Below are 15,567 nucleotides of genomic sequence, written 5' to 3' on the forward strand. Positions count from 1 at the left end.
ACCATCTGTTCATGTTCAATACACATCTGTTCATCTTTCTATCTATTCTAGCCCCCACTCCGTTCACCTTCTAGATGGCTTAGTTTATTAGTATGTAATTAGCGCTCAATTTGTAGTTCCGCGGCATCACCCAATCCGGCCATCCGCGCCAAGAATCCGGGGCAACCCTCGGACAGTCACCATCTGTCCTCTTTCTCTCTCTTCTGTAGAGAACACCACTCCAGAAACAATGGCGCCCACAATCCACGCTGCCAAAATCACCCTCTCCTGTCCACTGTTCTCCGCCGACTTTGATCCGCGCAATAATGGCCGGTTAATCGTTGGTGGCGGAGGCGGCGAGGGCCGCAGCGGAGTTGGGAATAAGATCGTAAGTTGCGCGCTTAACTGTGTCATTGCTCAGAACATAATCTCACTGTATATGTCAAGTCTCTGCTAGATACCTCACGGCGGAATCAAATCACCGAAGCTTTCGAGCTAAACCTATCGCGAGAGGAGGACTCGGTGACGTCGCTCGCTGCGGCGCCGCAGATCGGCAACGACGAGAACTCGCTGGTTGTCCTGGCTGGAATCAATAGTTCTCTGGCACAGCAGAAGCAAAACAACAATCAGCATATGCGAGCGTTTCAGTTTGAGGCGCCACGGAAAACCGAGGCATTGGTCACGACCGACGCGCCGAAGTCCGAGGTGGGGGAGGGACAGGAAGACAAGCAGAAAGAAGAAGAGAAGGCGATTCCAGGGAAGGCTACGGAACTCTCGCGCGCATCTATCTTCCGTTCAAAGAATGGTGCTGACTCCAGCGATACTTACCAACGGGTATTGCGTTTGTCGCCGTGGAAGAGAAGCCACGATGCCTCAGATAAAGACAGCCAGAAAACTAGGGTGGGTGCTATCGCGACCGGCATGGCTCCATCAGGAGAGATTGTCTTCTTCCGTGCCACCGAGTCCCCTACCGAGTCAGATGTCATTGGGCGTATTCGACTTGGCAGCAACGAAGAGGCAGAGGATGTGGACTTTGCCAGTCTTGGCCATGGGCGGTTCCGCGTCGCGTACACGAACGGCGTCGATGTGATGGTTGGAGAGATTTCGTCTTCCACTCGGTCCAATGCTGCTCCCGACGTGAAGTGTGTCTATACTATCCCGCTGCCCAGCAGCGGAGCCCGCGCCGCACGCCCTAAGTTCCGCGCCCTGCGCTTCCTTTCGTCTACAACCCTGCTCATCTTGCAGAACGCGCCCAACCGCAGTGGTAGCGAGCTGGTTCTCCTCAGTCTACCAACAGCAAAGCAAACAAAGGCCCAGATCCTGCGCCGGCGCAAGCTCCCCCGGAGCGTCAAGATCGGACTCGGTTTTGATATCTGCTCACTTGGCACAAACCCGCAGGGCCAGGAACAAATCATCATTGCCGCCAGCGGCAGTGATCATTCCATCACTATGTGGACACTCGAGTATGGCCCGAAGCGTGGTTATAGCAACCTCAGGCTCTATACCACCCTCCATGACGTGCATCCCTTCTCCATGACAAAACTATGCTTCTCGCCCTTCATTGCACCCGCGCACCCCGTAACCCCTGAAGTACTTCCTCAGAACGTGAAGCTTGCCTCCGTTAGCATGGGCAACACAGTCGTCGTGCACACACTTCCGCTCTCACCCTTCCCCGCCTCCTCACGCACGCCGCGCTATGTACTCTCTCTCCCCGGTCCGGCTGAGTTCTGGGAAATCCTCCTGTTCACCGGCTCCCTCCTGCTCTCACTGTCGGCCATCATCTTCGTTATGCTCGCCTTCCTGGAGATCCGCGGGGGCACCCCGCCCTTCTTTGGTGCAAAGGAATGGTTACCAGGCTCTATCCGCAATTCCATTGCAAGGGAATACATACCACCCCCACCCGGCCAAAGCTCGTATCTTGACAGTCTGCTCTCACCATCGTACTGGAGCCGCGGTGATACCCCGGTTGCAGAGACCTACCTTTCAGGGGAGACGGAGAGCCAGATCGAAAGCCTCAAGAGAATTCTTGACCGTGTCCACAGTGCCGGTGCTGCGCCTGTGGACATCGAGACGCCCTCCCCGCAGTCTCTATCTGTGATCGTACGCTGCAACCAACACGAACAGACCGCCGAGCAGAGCGTGATCGTCGAGACGTATTCGGCGTCTCACCACGCCGCTGAAGAGGTAGCCGAAGCCGAGAAACTGCGTGCCTGGCACGATCTGAGTGGTCCAGATCAGGCGGTTTGGAAACAGCGTCTCACGGATGCTGGGCGCTGGGCTGCGAGTGAAGGTGAGACTGTGTTGCAAGGGGTATTGTTCAGCGAGGCGTGTGGGCAGCTGGGCCAATTTGTGAGACAAGAGTTGCTTTGATTCTTCCGTATTGTTTGGGCTTCTCTCTTGGTGGCTTGGATTCTTTTTCTTCTCGCATCAGACCTTTGGAACTGTCGCCAAAGTGCAGCAACGTGGAGGGTACTGTTGGACTGTAACTATGTATTGCTATTGCATGTCTTCTCTATGATGTAGACGACTCTGTATTTGCCATCAACTGCTCTTTCGGACTACGCCGTCATCATGATTTGATTGAAAGATTTGGTCATATCTGAGAGTTATCTCTTCTTCGCCACTATCTATTACCTAAAGACATACATGCATACCATAAGACGCATCTAGATTTGGCGAGTAATAGCAAATTTCGCGTGAAGAGATAGCCAATCAGAAGAAGCCCTCAGTTCATTTCAGACTAGTAACTTGGTCGCTTTTAGTGCAATGACACACCATGGTAGTGCAAAAGTCAGAATCATCAATATCAACGTCAACGTCATGGGGATTGTGATAAAAACACGCAGGTAGTGGTTTTTGTGCAGAGTCGAAGGGAATGAAACGGGATGGGATTATCATAGAAAGCAGGACAAAGCAAGATCAAGACATAACGCCGAATATTACCAACGCCCAGGTTCTGTATGTGTAGAAAAAGTTTGTAGCAAAAGAACTTTCGAAGCAAAATCAAGACTCAATCTCGAAATGAGCTGTGGTTGAGGCAAGGCAAGAGGGTAATGGACCATGCAGTGTTCGTGAGGCGCGAGTATTCAGAGAGAAAGAACGTTCTAAACCGGAGGCGCGTTAAATGGGACTCATATGTGCGCAGGACAAATATCCAATTCGAGGTCGTCGCAGGTACGAGTTCTTGTAAATAGGGGACGAGAAGCGACCAAAGGTTACTGGCCATTGGCTTTCTTCCAGCGGAGCAACTCGGCCAGGCTAGCCAGACTGCAGCCTGCCTGTAGGAACTCATGCGCCAATAGTTCGTCGGCAGTGGCACGACTGCGAACATCCACGCAAAGACACACGCTAAGGAAGGCCTTGAGTTCCTTGCTCAGCTTCTCGGGTTTCTTGAGCCGTGGGGTTCCGTTGGTGGCAATGAGGTATAGAGCCTTGAGGGGCTCTTCGTTGAGGTACGGAGGCTCCGACTCGATCATCTCAATAGCCATGATACCCAGTGACCAGCAATCGACCTTCGGGCCATACTCTTTCTGCTTGACAACCTCAGGTGCCATCCAGTACGGAGTTCCGACCATTGTGGCACGCTTGCTCTTGGACTCTGTAAGCTTGGCGCAGAAGCCAAAATCAGTGATCTTGACGTGACCGACGCGGTCGAGCAAAACGTTGTCACTCTTGATATCACGGTGGATGATGTTCTGGCTGTGCAGGTGGGCCAATCCCTTGCAAGTCTGGATACATATGTTAATAACCAGCGTGTAATGCAAACGGAAAATAAAAACACGAACCTCGGCACAGATCGTGGCGATCTGGTTCTCTTGGATGACCTGGTTGTTGTCGATCACATCGGTCAACGCGCCACCCTCCATGAATTCCATCACGACCCAGAGCTCGTTGCTCTGCTCCTGCAAGAACGAATCCAAAAAGTTGACAATGTTGGCATGCTGGCTGTCCTTCATGACGATGATCTCGTTCACAATCAACTCTTTACGGGGTTGGCTGCGCAGGTCCATCTGCTTAATAGCCACTTGACACCGCGGGCCATACTGTCGGTACAGCTCTCGAGCCACTGGCGACGTCGCATGTTCTTTGACACGTGCCACGTACACAGAGCCAGATGCACCCTGGCCAATCTTGCGCTGTTTACTATACGAGTCGTTGGGGTTGTCCTTGGAGACCACAGATCGCAATCGGTCCATGACCTCGTTCTCCGTCATCGCCGACATGCGCACCTCCTTCTGCCGTGGCTCAGGCTTCTTGGTCAATGCGGCCTCCGCCTGGCGGACACCATCAGGGACTGCCTGCTTATTCCCGGTTTGCTTGTTGGCGATATTCAGTGGCTTTACCTGCTGGACGGGAGCGGGCAGGCGTGTGGGAGGAGGCCCTTGTGCTTGCTGGCTCTTAGCGCCATTGTTAGGTGGACGATTGGCCGGGGCCTGGGCACGAGGATCCTGTGGAGGATAGCGTGAAGGGGAGCCCTGATGGTCCTCGGTGCGAGGGCCACCAGGGGATCGTGGTGGGCCTTGTCCGTAGGGACTTTGAGACGGAGGAGCGGGGGCTGGGCGTTGTGCTGTGAGCTGTCGAGGGTCCTGGCCGGGATTCCGAGATGCAGAGCTGGGGGCCTGAGGAGCAGGACGACTTGGCTGGTAGCGACTGTTCATGGATGCGTCTTGCCCACCATAGCCACCAAGCTCTTGCTTGGCCATAGGAGGGCGCGATTTTGGTAAAGACGCGTTATATTCTTGATCTTCCCTGCGGCGGGCTTCCTCCTCCACGCGACGACGTTCCTGGTCCGCTAGTTCTTTCATGCGCTCCAATTGCTGCTGCTGTTCCATAGCACGATCCGACCCAGGGCCCTGCGACTGGCCGGGCGAAGATGTGGCGGACCGGAAAGAGCTGTCCGTCGACACCTTGGATTGCCCGCTGTCCAGGCGCTGGGAGGGTCCTGGTGGGGGAGGTCGCGGGGGAGCAATGGAGTTGCCCACGGAGTTGCCGCCCAGTGGTTTGGCCTGAACGCCGCCGCCGCCATTCATACCACCATAGTATTGCGGGTTCTGCTCCCGCATCTTGATATCAGAGTAGAACTCCAAGACCTCGATGACAGCCTGGGGGTTCTTTTTATAATCCTCCTTGGTGATTGCCGAAGCTGTCAAGAGCTTCTCCCACTCAGGAGGCAAGCCGACAAAGGCACCCGACTGCGGGTCAAAGCCGACATGAACGCGGTGACTGAAGTTGGTGGGGTTGCTGACACCACCCATTCCGGGGCACCGCTCGTAGATCTTGTCAATCCACTCGTAAATTTCATCATCAGATTTGACCTCGCATGTGATTGTCTTCGTCGGTACGTCGCGGGTGATCAGGGCGGTCTTGGAGGCGGCATCCTTAGGGTTGGCCAAGCGCGTGATCTCAAAAGCCATTTTAGACTCCTCCGAGCGAGAGACGGCGGTGACGGTCGAGAGTGGGAAAGTCAGTACCACCTTGCCCGATTCACTCTTCAGAAATTCGAGTTTGTATTCGCGTAAGATCAGATGTCGTTGGTTCCATGTCGCCAAAAACTTGTCCTCCTTGCAGCGCACAGGGCCCTCTTTCACGATCGAATACCCACCGCCCGTCTGACTCCGGACCAGAGACGGGGTGCTGGTGTTGGGAAACAGGGAAAGATTGCCAGTGCCTGGGGTACCGGGCGAATTCAACGACATCTGGCCGAACGACGTGGCCACGTTGGCGTTGTTGGTGGGGATGGTCAACTTGGGACGATCGGTAGGGGGACGGGGAGCCGGCCCCGGATTCATGAACTGATCCGGCGTGTACATGGTGCTTGAAGAGGCAGGCGTGTTAGTTTCAAGCGCCGTCTTTGGTGTGACAAAAATAGGAAATAAAATGTGACTCGACTGCGACTTACTTTCCGTACGAAGCCATATCGGTGGTCGCGCAGTCAGGCTCGCGGATAAAGAGAAGGGAGAACAAGTGAATGCGCGCCGAGACCTCCTGAGGCCCCTCCGAAGCTAGCGCTTCTAGGTACCACCTGAGAAGACAGGGTCAGCCCTTTCACAGTCCAGGAGCGACTAATCCGACCAAGTAGTATGGAGGAGGGGGAGGGGCTGGAGGGCGTGGAAACGGTCTAGGAGCGGAGTGGGATAGCCCCAATCGGAAGTCGCTTACCTTTCAAGGATCGAGGGTACAGAGCGGTCCTCGCACTGCGAGGAAGGCTCAGATCGACAATCGAGTACGAACAAGACCAGAAAATCGGGGGTCTTTTTCGAGATGGTGGTGGGGAAGGGGAAAGAAAGAGAAAGGGAGAAAAGGGGCGGGGGGAGAATAATGGACGACGGCAGCGGAGGTGGTGGTGGTGGTGCTTTTGGGGCGGGATGGGGCACCCAAGGCGATCTCCCCTGAGATCTTTTGGTGTTATCGTACTTTGGTGCCAGTGGTGGTCGACTAAGGGACCTGGAACCGGAGGGTTCAATCTACAGAAAACAAGCCTCTGCCAATCATGGACGCGCAAACCATATCCGGATCCACGGGCGCGTTGGTTTCGACCGGCGCTTACAGACAACCGCAATTTGCTGGCGTCAGATCATTGGGTGACAACCATGCACTATACAATACACCGCGAGGACACTATATAAGTACGGCTCCATCGCGCGCGCGCAGAGGTTACTCATAATATCAGAATCATGGTCACGATCATTCTCCAAACGGATAGTTGAACTTGAGCAGTCCGTTCAGGCCGCCTACCCATCCCTCGTGCGCCTCGCCGCCCATGCTTCTCCGCATCACGCTGGGCACGCCTCCCTGCCATTCATTCTGGCCATGCCGCATCTCCTCATTCCAAACGCGGGCCTCCATGCCAACTGCCATCCCTTGGCCGAGATTGACCCCGTCCAAACTTACCTCCAGTTCTCGGCCACGATTCTTCTCGCTCAGCCGGAGCGTAATTGGGGTGCTCGATGGCAGCACGAGGGGCCGAAAGCTCAGACTGCGAGCACAGATCGGCGTAAGGAGGATGGACGGGACCAGTGGATGCACAATACTACCGCCACTGCTCAGGCTGTAGGCTGTACTCCCCGTGGGGGTCGAGATAATGATTCCATCCACCACCGCCTCGGTCAGGAATCGACCCCCGACAAATATATCCACGACTGCCAGGTGCGGTTCCTTTCCGCGGTGGATCAGTAGTTCGTTCATCACGTATACCCCTCGACCCTGGTCGGATTTGCCTCGGATCGGGGTGGTCTCGCGTCCGTCGACGGTGAACAACCCGACCTTGAGTCTGTTGCGCATTAAGATCGGGGCTCCGCGGTTCAAGCCCATGGATTTGCCTCGAACGGAGGACCAGCCGGTCGGCCCCGTCGGCGACTCATGCTTTTTATCGACGGTATCCTCCAGAACAGGGGTCCGGTCCCCGGCACCAGCCCCGGACATGTAGACCTCTCGAAAAGCTCGTTTGTACTCCGAGAAATTCCATTCGCTCAGAAAGCCCAAGGTTCCCATGCTGAATGACAGGACTGGGGGGACATTGGAGCACGTAGCGAAGAGCGAGGACGCATGTAAGATGGTGCCATCTCCGCCTAACGTCACAGTGAGGTCGACCTTGTCATGAAACGCAGTGGGTTTATCATCCAAAGATGCGGAGTACACGGGGAAAGACAGCAACGAATGGACCTCGGCGGCAGTTTTGGACTCTAGGACCACGGCGATCGACGGATATGTGGAGGTGAGATGACTGGTGAGAGCACATGAGTCAGAGCGAGATATCGAGCCAGCATCTTTACTATTGGTAGGCATACTTTGCGAACTCAATGAGCGAGTCAGTCGCAGCCGGAGCGCAGTCCTTGCGTACGAGCAAAATATTCCGGGGCGGCGCCGGCCATCGGAGAGAGAGTAGCTCGCCCTGGGATTCTGGAAAAGAGAGAGGGAAAAGGCTGTTAGTCGAAGCGTCCAACTCGCCACACGGAGTCCGCCCATACCTTGATACCTAGGAATTAGTCGCTGAGACAAAGCGCCGACATCACGGATCTCGTCACGCGGCGCCGACGAGGAAAAGCAACGGCGCAGGAAGAGACCGGAAATTTTGCGACGGATGGCGCAGTGCATGGTTGGACGACCGTGGCCACGGTCAACAACCAAAGATCCAAAGCCTTGGTCACATCAAGGCGGCCCAATAAGTCAGGGGTAGAGAAGGGGAAGTTGGTGACACGGCGAGATGTTAGAGCCCAGTAATAGCTCCCATGAAAATGAAAAGGCACGCCCCACCGCTCTTCAGCTCTGACGTTATTAAGCTTCGCTGGGAACGGAGTTCACGAGACCATAGACTCGGCTCAGCCTCTGCCTTGTTATCTGGAGGCACTTTCTTTGATGGATCCCCCTCCCATCTCTCGCTCCTCTGTTCTCCAGCTCTCTGCCTACTTCCGCTGGGCAAGTAGGCTGTAGTCCGAACCCGAGCCCGCTGTCGATCTCCCCCAATCCGCCGCCTCCCGCTAACCATAACGAACGCACATTTGGTGGGCTGTCTTAAACATCCCAAGCAGTTCTGCCTGGTGCATGATTCTCCCTACAACTACCTCGCATATTCGTCGAGATCAAGCAACCCATCGATCTGGGTGAACCACCCGCTATGACTTCAGCCGAGGTTCGCCAACGCAAGCCACCGACCGCCCCGGAAGCCAGCGAGCTTCAAAAACACTCCAGCAAGCCTGCCACAGAGCCACGTCTCAAGCATGGCATTCCAATGCAGGTTCTACGTTCACTGCTGTTATCAGCCTGGTTCAACTGCTGCTGCGTCGTCATCTTCGCGACCCAAGTGATCGGCTCTCCGCTATACCTGATCAACAAAGACTGGTACTACTCGTACATGGCATACACAAAACAAAACTTTGGGCTGGTGATCACAGCCTTTACGGAGTGGGCTAGTCCAACTCTCTTCAGGGTCAGCGGAGATGCCAGTGTGCGAGAGCAGCTCCATTTGTCGGAAGATGGTGTGCTGCGAACACAGTTCCCCGAGCGTCTGGTGCTGATCGCCAACCACCAGGTCTACACCGACTGGATATACCTATGGTGGCTTGCCTACACCAACCTGATGCATGGCCGGGTCTTTATCATTCTGAAAGAGTCGCTCAAGTATATTCCCGTCGTAGGCCAGGGCATGATGTTCTATGGTTTTATCTTCATGGCACGAAAATGGCTCTCTGACAAGCCTCGACTGCAGCATCGCCTGGAGAGATTGAAAACCCAACGTACAGACTCCAAGCCCGACCAGCCGCAGTACAACCCGATGTGGCTTCTCATGTTTCCCGAGGGAACAAACCTGTCCATTAACACCAAGCGACGGAGTGATGAATATGGGCAGAAACAAGGATTGCCTTCTTTCAAGCACCAGGTGCTCCCCAGGTCAACGGGCCTGTTCTTCTGTCTCCAGCAACTACGAGGGACCGTAGACTGGGTCTACGATTCCACCATTGCCTATGAAGGGCCACCGTATGTGATGAAAGCATTTTCATGTCTTCTCGGCTTCGATACTAACGACCGAGGTTATAGAAAAGGAAGCTATCCTGACAAATATTTCACTCTTCGCTCTACATATCTGCAGGGACGGCCGCCAACCTCGGTCAACATGCACTGGAGGCGCTTCCCCGTCTCGGAGATTCCGCTGGATGACCAGAAGGAATTTGACGCCTGGCTAAGGGCCCGATGGGCCGAAAAGGATGAGCTCTTGGACCATTACTTCGAAACAGGTAGATTCCCCTCCGAGCTGGGTGGTACCATCAAGGCCAGTCATGCCAGCGATGAACAAAAGCTGGCGGCCTCTGCTGGCTATGTAGAGTCTTACGTTCGGCTGCATCATTGGGTCGAACTTGGCCAGATTTTCATGGTTCTGGTTGGTCTTGCGTTCTTGTGCAGGTCCGTTGGCAGTTGGCTACACTGATTGGGATAACCTGGAGCGAATTCTCTTTTCGTTAGTTTCGGGATTATGAACTTTTGGCGTGATGATTGAAGACTTGGAGGAATTCTTAGTATTAGAATCCCCGTAACGATTTGTTATATAGGAACGAGGAATGAACACTCTCTACTTGCATGATCTTCATCATTCGCCTTTGTATGTATGTACCTATGTACTTAGCCCAGGTGTGGCGCCTCTGTGGCGGTGCACTCCAGCCACTCCGCCCGTTCAATTCTCGACTTGAACAAGTACCGCGACCTGCGAGGAACTCCGAGCCACTTCGCGCGTTTTATGACCCCGTGGTCTCCAGCAGCTGCAGTCAGCATCAAGTTCTGATTCTTGCAACAACTTGGTGACCAGCCTCTCTCGATCATGAGTTGAAGCTTTACCACATCCCCTTTCAAATCAGTCGCGCATCCTCTGTGACACCTCTTTCCCTCGCTCTCACCCGGGCGCAGTCGCAACCATGGCGCCTTTTGAGAATGGCCATGCCAATGGTTTCAACGGTGACACACTCCCCTCGACGAGCTCACTGGCCAGCCTGCGCTTCTCCGACATCCCCGATGCCATCGATATTCCCGCCTCCAGTTTCGACAGTGAAGTCGAAGTCAGCCTCCTCGATCTCCCCGAAGACCCGACAGAGCTTTGCACTCTGCTGGAGAACGAACGGGCAGCCAAGAATTTCTGGGTTATCATTGCGCTTGCCTATGCGAAACGAAAACAGATCGACCATGCCATCGACATCTTAAACAAGGGCTTAGCCTCCGTGGCCCACGGTGCAACTAAGGAGAAGCTCGGACTTTTGGGATGGATATGCTGGCTCTTGATGCTGAAGAGTCGACAGGCTCCTCGTGTCGCGCCAGAGGGAGAATTGTACTCGGAAGCCAAGACCAAGGATCACTACCTGCAGCTTGCGACGTCGACTCTCAACGAGGCCTCGCGCCTGAACCCGGCATATCCGCCTTTATTTCTGGCGCGTGGTGTCCTATGTCTGCTTCGTGCCTCACTTTACCCGCCTCGGGCCGTCCGTCCGGGTGCCATCGATACTTCAGAGAGAGTGGAATCGCTGCGGCAAGCCCTCAAGTGCTTTGACGAATCCTCCAAGGCCTTTGGCGGCCGCAACATCATGGCTATCTTAGGACGTGCTCGTGCGCATTACATGTTGGGTCGATACGCTGAAGCTCTGGAGGGATATCAGAAGGTTTTGATGAAGGTGCCTAACCTGACAGACCCCGATCCTCGAGTTGGTCTGGGTTGCTGCTTGTGGCAGCTAGGCTTCAAGGACCAAGCTAAGGCGGCCTGGACGAGATCCCTGGCGTTGGTATGTTTACTTCTGTTGCTTTTCCATATACGAGTCGGCTAATCTTGCCAAAATCACAGAATCCCGAGTCTAAAATCGCCAATATCCTCCTTGCGGTCTACTACCTCTACGACAGTTCTCGCCGAGCGACCACCGATCCGATGTTCGGCTCCTTGTATAAGGTTGCCATGACCCAATATACCCAGAAGGCTTTCAAGCTCGACAAGGAATACCCCATGACCTGTGCTCTGTTTGGCAGCTATTTCCTCCTGAGGAAGCAATACCCAACAGTTGAGACTCTCGCTCGCAAGGCCATTGAACAGACAGATGTCATGCCCATTGCTAGTGACGGGTGGTACCTCCTTGGGCGGAAATCTCACTACGAGGGTGACGTCGCGCGTGCCACGGAGTTCTATAATCGTTCCGATCAAGCTCGTGGTGGAGGAGATAAGGGTTATTTGCCTGCCAAGTTTGGTGCTGTGCAAATGCAAGTCACAAACAAAGATTACGATGGGGCCAAGTTTCGGCTAGAGAAGATCGTGCAACAATTCAAAAACCCGGAGGCCATGATTCTACTAGCCACACTCCATGCTGAAGAAGTCTTCGCCGCACAGAGATCTGGTAGCAAAGAAGACAAATCCAACGAGGCAAAGCGGGCCATCAGCCTCTTGGAGTCGGTACGCTCCATGTGGAAGGATGAGAAACAGAAACTCACTCCGGACGAATCGGTCTTGGTGTATCTCTCTCGTCTCTATGAAAGTGCGGCCCCGGAGAAGAGTATGCAGTGTCTGACCCAGCTGGAACAACTCCAGCTTGCTAGCGTTCCTCGGCCGGAAGGAATCGAGGATGAGGACCAGATGAACGCTATTCTTCGTGAGAGTCTCCCGCCGCAACTTTTGAACAATATGGGCTGCTTCTTGTATCAAAACGAGAAGATTGCCTTGGCTCGTGGTGTGCTCCAGTCTGCGCTCAATGCATGCGTTCAGTCACAAGAGAGGGAAGACAAACCAGACAATGATGCACTAGTCACGACGATCAGTTACAACCTAGGCCGGACATACGAGGCAGCAGACATGTGGGACGAAGCCAAGAAAGTTTACGAGGGCCTTCTGGAGCGACACAACGACTACACTGAAGCCAGTGCTCGATTGACCTACATTGCTCTGCGCCAGAGTCCTACAGACGAGGGCCCGAAGAAGATGGCTAAGCTATATGAGGTGGATTCCGCAAACCTGGAAGTCCGGGCACTATTTGGCTGGTACCTCAGCAAGTCCAAAAAGCGCGTGACCAACCTCGCCGAGGACCACGAGCAGCGCCACTATAAGCACACCCTACAGTATCACGACAAGCATGACCGCTACGCCTTGACAGGAATGGGCAATGTGCACCTCCTCGCGGCCCGCGACATGCGCCGAGAGACCGACCAGGAGAAAGACAAACGCCGAAAGGTCTACCAGCGAGCAGTAGAATTTTTCGACAAGGCCTTGCAGCTGGACCCGAAGAATGCGTACGCTGCGCAGGGTATTGCCATTGCTCTGGTGGACGATAAGAAAAACCACAGCTCCGCCGTGCAGATCTTTTCCAGGATTCGCGATACGCTGAAAGATCCCAGCGTTTATCTGAACCTGGGCCATGTCTACGCCGAACTCCGACAATTCTCGCGGTCAATTGAGCACTACGAAGCCGCCCTCGCCAAAGACCGCTCCCGTGATGTGCAAATCTTGGCTTGTCTCGGGCGAGTGTGGTGGCTGAAGGGCAAGCAGGAGATGAACCTGGTGGCGATGAAGACTGCGCTGGATTACGCACAGCGAGCCCAGGCAGTTTCACCCGATCAACTTCACTTGCAGTTCAACGTGGCTTTCGTGCAAAACCAAATTGCCTCACTGGCCTACGGTCTTCAGTCTACCCAGAAGACACTACAGGATGTGGAGGGAGCGGCTGAAGGACTCAAGGAAGCCATTGAGAGCTTTGAACGCCTTTCCAAGGAGAAGAACCCACCGTACCCCAGTGCAGCCCTCGAGCAGCGAGCCAACATGGGTCGTACCATCAGCAAACAGCTTGAGCGAGCCATGCAGAGCCAAAAAGAGTACGAGGAAAAGAATGCAACCAAGCTACGAGAGGCCCGCGAGGCCCGCGAGGCCGCCATTAAAAAGCGCGAGGAAGAACTACGCAAAGCACAGGAGGTTGAGCTCGAACGCAAGAAAAAGATCGCCGAGGAGCGTCAACAAATGGTCGAAGAGGCCCAGCGAAATGCCATCCAACGTGCCGAGGCAGATCGTGCCCGCGAGGAAGCTGAATTGACCGACGATTCCCAGACTGGCGACAAAGTCAAGCGCAAGAAGAAGCCCTCTTCCAAGCGCAAGAAGAAGAACGCGGATGACTTCATCGCAGCTGACGACGAAGGCGACCAAGACAGAGGCAGCGCCGAGCCTGAGAGTGATGGCGACGAGGCGGCTGCGCCTAAAAAGCGTCGCCGACTAGAACGCCGATCTAGCGGCAAGCCACAGGGCAAGTTCAAGAGCAATGAACGGGTCGTTGACTCCGACGACGATGAGGAAAATGAAGCACCAGCTACCCCCGGCGAGGAGAGGGAAGACCTATTTGGTGAAGATGACGACGAGCCGATGCAGGACGAAGAAGCTGCTCCTCGTCGACGCGGCAAGGCTTCGCGCCGCATCGCTGAGGATGAGGACGAGGATGAGGAAGTCGAAGAGGCCGCGCAGGCAGAGAAGGCAGCCGGGAACGAGGAGGACAATGACGATGACCTCTTTGGGGAGGATGAACCCTCCAAGCCAGTCGAGGATACCGAGATGCAGGACTGAAGCTTCTCCTTTCTCTGTTGCTCCCTGCTTTTGCGTATTTGAGTTACGTTCAGGCGTCCGGGTTGGTCGACGCAGACACCCTGTGAATTGCGCTGGAGATTTCTGCGGCCACGTCCAAGTTGCGAAACGAGTTATTCTTCGACCTTGTGTAAATTAGCCCATTCAATAGTTGTCCATCCGATTTTTTTTTTTTTCTTCTATGAATCTTGTGTCTACCGATTTCATACATACATGTGTACACCACCTACGTTGATGGATATTGTACAGGAAATGGGAATTCACGGTAAGAAACGTGAGATTGTACACTGAACTACACTGTACCCCTGCAAGGCATCCCTCATCCCTCGCAACATTCCCAGTTCGGACATACGGTGTCCATCCAGCATGCATTTGCGACGCACGGCGATGGCAGGAGGCCCAACCCATTCTATTTTTTCCCTCCGAATCGACCCCAACTCCAGCCTGCGCTCCAGGGGCTATCTCGCTGCCTACGTATGTACAGTAGCATCGACACAAAAATACATATTGCAACATCGCAAACTGACCAAGTTTTGGCCCCAGCCCCAAGCTGACAGCGCGCTAACTTCCTATCTCGTCCGCGGTCACAGCCTCGGCGTACTCCGTACGGAGTCAAATAGTACTTCTGTACTACATAATGTGCGAGTAGTAGTGAAATTACTATCAACGCCAGTCTGAAGATACTGATTTCCGGCTCTGACCGGTCGGCTCTTATCTTCGAGGTTGCCTGTCGTACATCCATAGATGCGCGCTTCCCGACCATATTGGAGATCGCCGAGTCTTGTGAATTTCATGACCCTGCGCTCGAGGTGTATGCTTAGAAGGGTTGGTATGTATTTACGCTGAGACATGCCCTGATCTGAACCAGGATCAGGATCACCAGCATGCAGGATGCAGCCGCAGATGTAGCCCCGATCGTGCGGTGTGTGCGACAACGCCCCCCCGCGTTGAGTTGGTTCTGGTTGGTTTGGGGGCGGGCTGCTGCAGGTTACCTAGGTGGGAAACATACTGTACATATGTGTATGTATAGTAGCAGGATTGACAGGCATGTGCCTTGGGGCGCAGGTGTGTCTAAAGCTGGTATACTGATGTTCAAGGACTCTTTACCCGGTATAAGGCCTGGAAGATAGGAGATATCTTTTACGGAAGTGTACGTATCTGTGATCGGATTACTTTATATCCGCGAGATTGTATCTTAGTCACAACAACGACCTACCTACCTTAGGTAGGTAGCCTCGAAGCTAGTCAGTAAGATAGAGAAACAAGAGCCAACTGAGAATTGGCAATGCACAATAGGATTGGAAGCACCCAGAAGATGGATTGTAGGGAGCAGATCGATGGCTCCCAATGCTTGTGGTTTACGATCTACTCGAACTCCTTCCCCTGTAAGAGTCGTAAGTAGGTGGTAGCAAACACTGCACACGGAAAGCAGCGAAAAGCCGCAGGAGCCCACACGGGAGAGAAAAAAAAAGCCCACTTACACGCGAATTCTAAAAGCCTCTTGTGCCAAT

The 15,567-nt window shown here is 54.2% G+C and overlaps 5 protein-coding genes across 5 annotated transcripts; 3 read left to right on the forward strand and 2 right to left on the reverse strand.

Annotated features, from left to right (window-relative positions):
* Positions 1 to 229: 229 nt before the first annotated feature.
* N7459_003852 (uncharacterized protein) lies at positions 230 to 2,349 on the forward strand (the record flags this gene model as incomplete). The annotated part of the gene is made up of 2 exons (XM_056943036.1): positions 230 to 367; positions 427 to 2,349. The coding sequence occupies 2 exons, from the start codon at positions 230 to 232 to the stop codon at positions 2,347 to 2,349; spliced, it is 2,061 nt and encodes a 686-aa protein (XP_056799919.1).
* Positions 2,350 to 3,194: 845 nt separating this feature from the next.
* Positions 3,195 to 5,789, reverse strand: N7459_003853 (serine/threonine protein kinase CLA4; the record flags this gene model as incomplete). Its single annotated transcript, XM_056943037.1, has 1 exon — positions 3,195 to 5,789. One exon carries the CDS (start codon positions 5,787 to 5,789, stop codon positions 3,195 to 3,197), a length of 2,595 nt encoding a protein of 864 aa, XP_056799920.1.
* An 874-nt stretch (positions 5,790 to 6,663) lies between these two features.
* On the reverse strand, positions 6,664 to 8,073 carry N7459_003854 (NADH kinase POS5; the record flags this gene model as incomplete). Its single annotated transcript, XM_056943038.1, has 1 exon — positions 6,664 to 8,073. The coding sequence occupies one exon, from the start codon at positions 8,071 to 8,073 to the stop codon at positions 6,664 to 6,666; it is 1,410 nt and encodes a 469-aa protein (XP_056799921.1).
* Positions 8,074 to 8,593: 520 nt separating this feature from the next.
* On the forward strand, positions 8,594 to 9,901 carry N7459_003855 (lysophospholipid acyltransferase family protein; the record flags this gene model as incomplete). Its single annotated transcript, XM_056943039.1, has 1 exon — positions 8,594 to 9,901. One exon carries the CDS (start codon positions 8,594 to 8,596, stop codon positions 9,899 to 9,901), a length of 1,308 nt encoding a protein of 435 aa, XP_056799922.1.
* Positions 9,902 to 10,382: 481 nt separating this feature from the next.
* Positions 10,383 to 14,038, forward strand: N7459_003856 (putative RNA polymerase II transcription elongation factor (Ctr9); the record flags this gene model as incomplete). The annotated part of the gene is made up of 2 exons (XM_056943040.1): positions 10,383 to 11,237; positions 11,297 to 14,038. The coding sequence occupies 2 exons, from the start codon at positions 10,383 to 10,385 to the stop codon at positions 14,036 to 14,038; spliced, it is 3,597 nt and encodes a 1,198-aa protein (XP_056799923.1).
* Positions 14,039 to 15,567: the final 1,529 nt, after the last annotated feature.

This window comes from Penicillium hispanicum, assembly GCF_028827665.1.
Source record: "Penicillium hispanicum strain IBT 35686 chromosome Unknown utg000004l_segment0_segment0, whole genome shotgun sequence".
In the NCBI taxonomy this organism is placed as follows: Eukaryota; Fungi; Ascomycota; class Eurotiomycetes; order Eurotiales; family Aspergillaceae; genus Penicillium; species Penicillium hispanicum.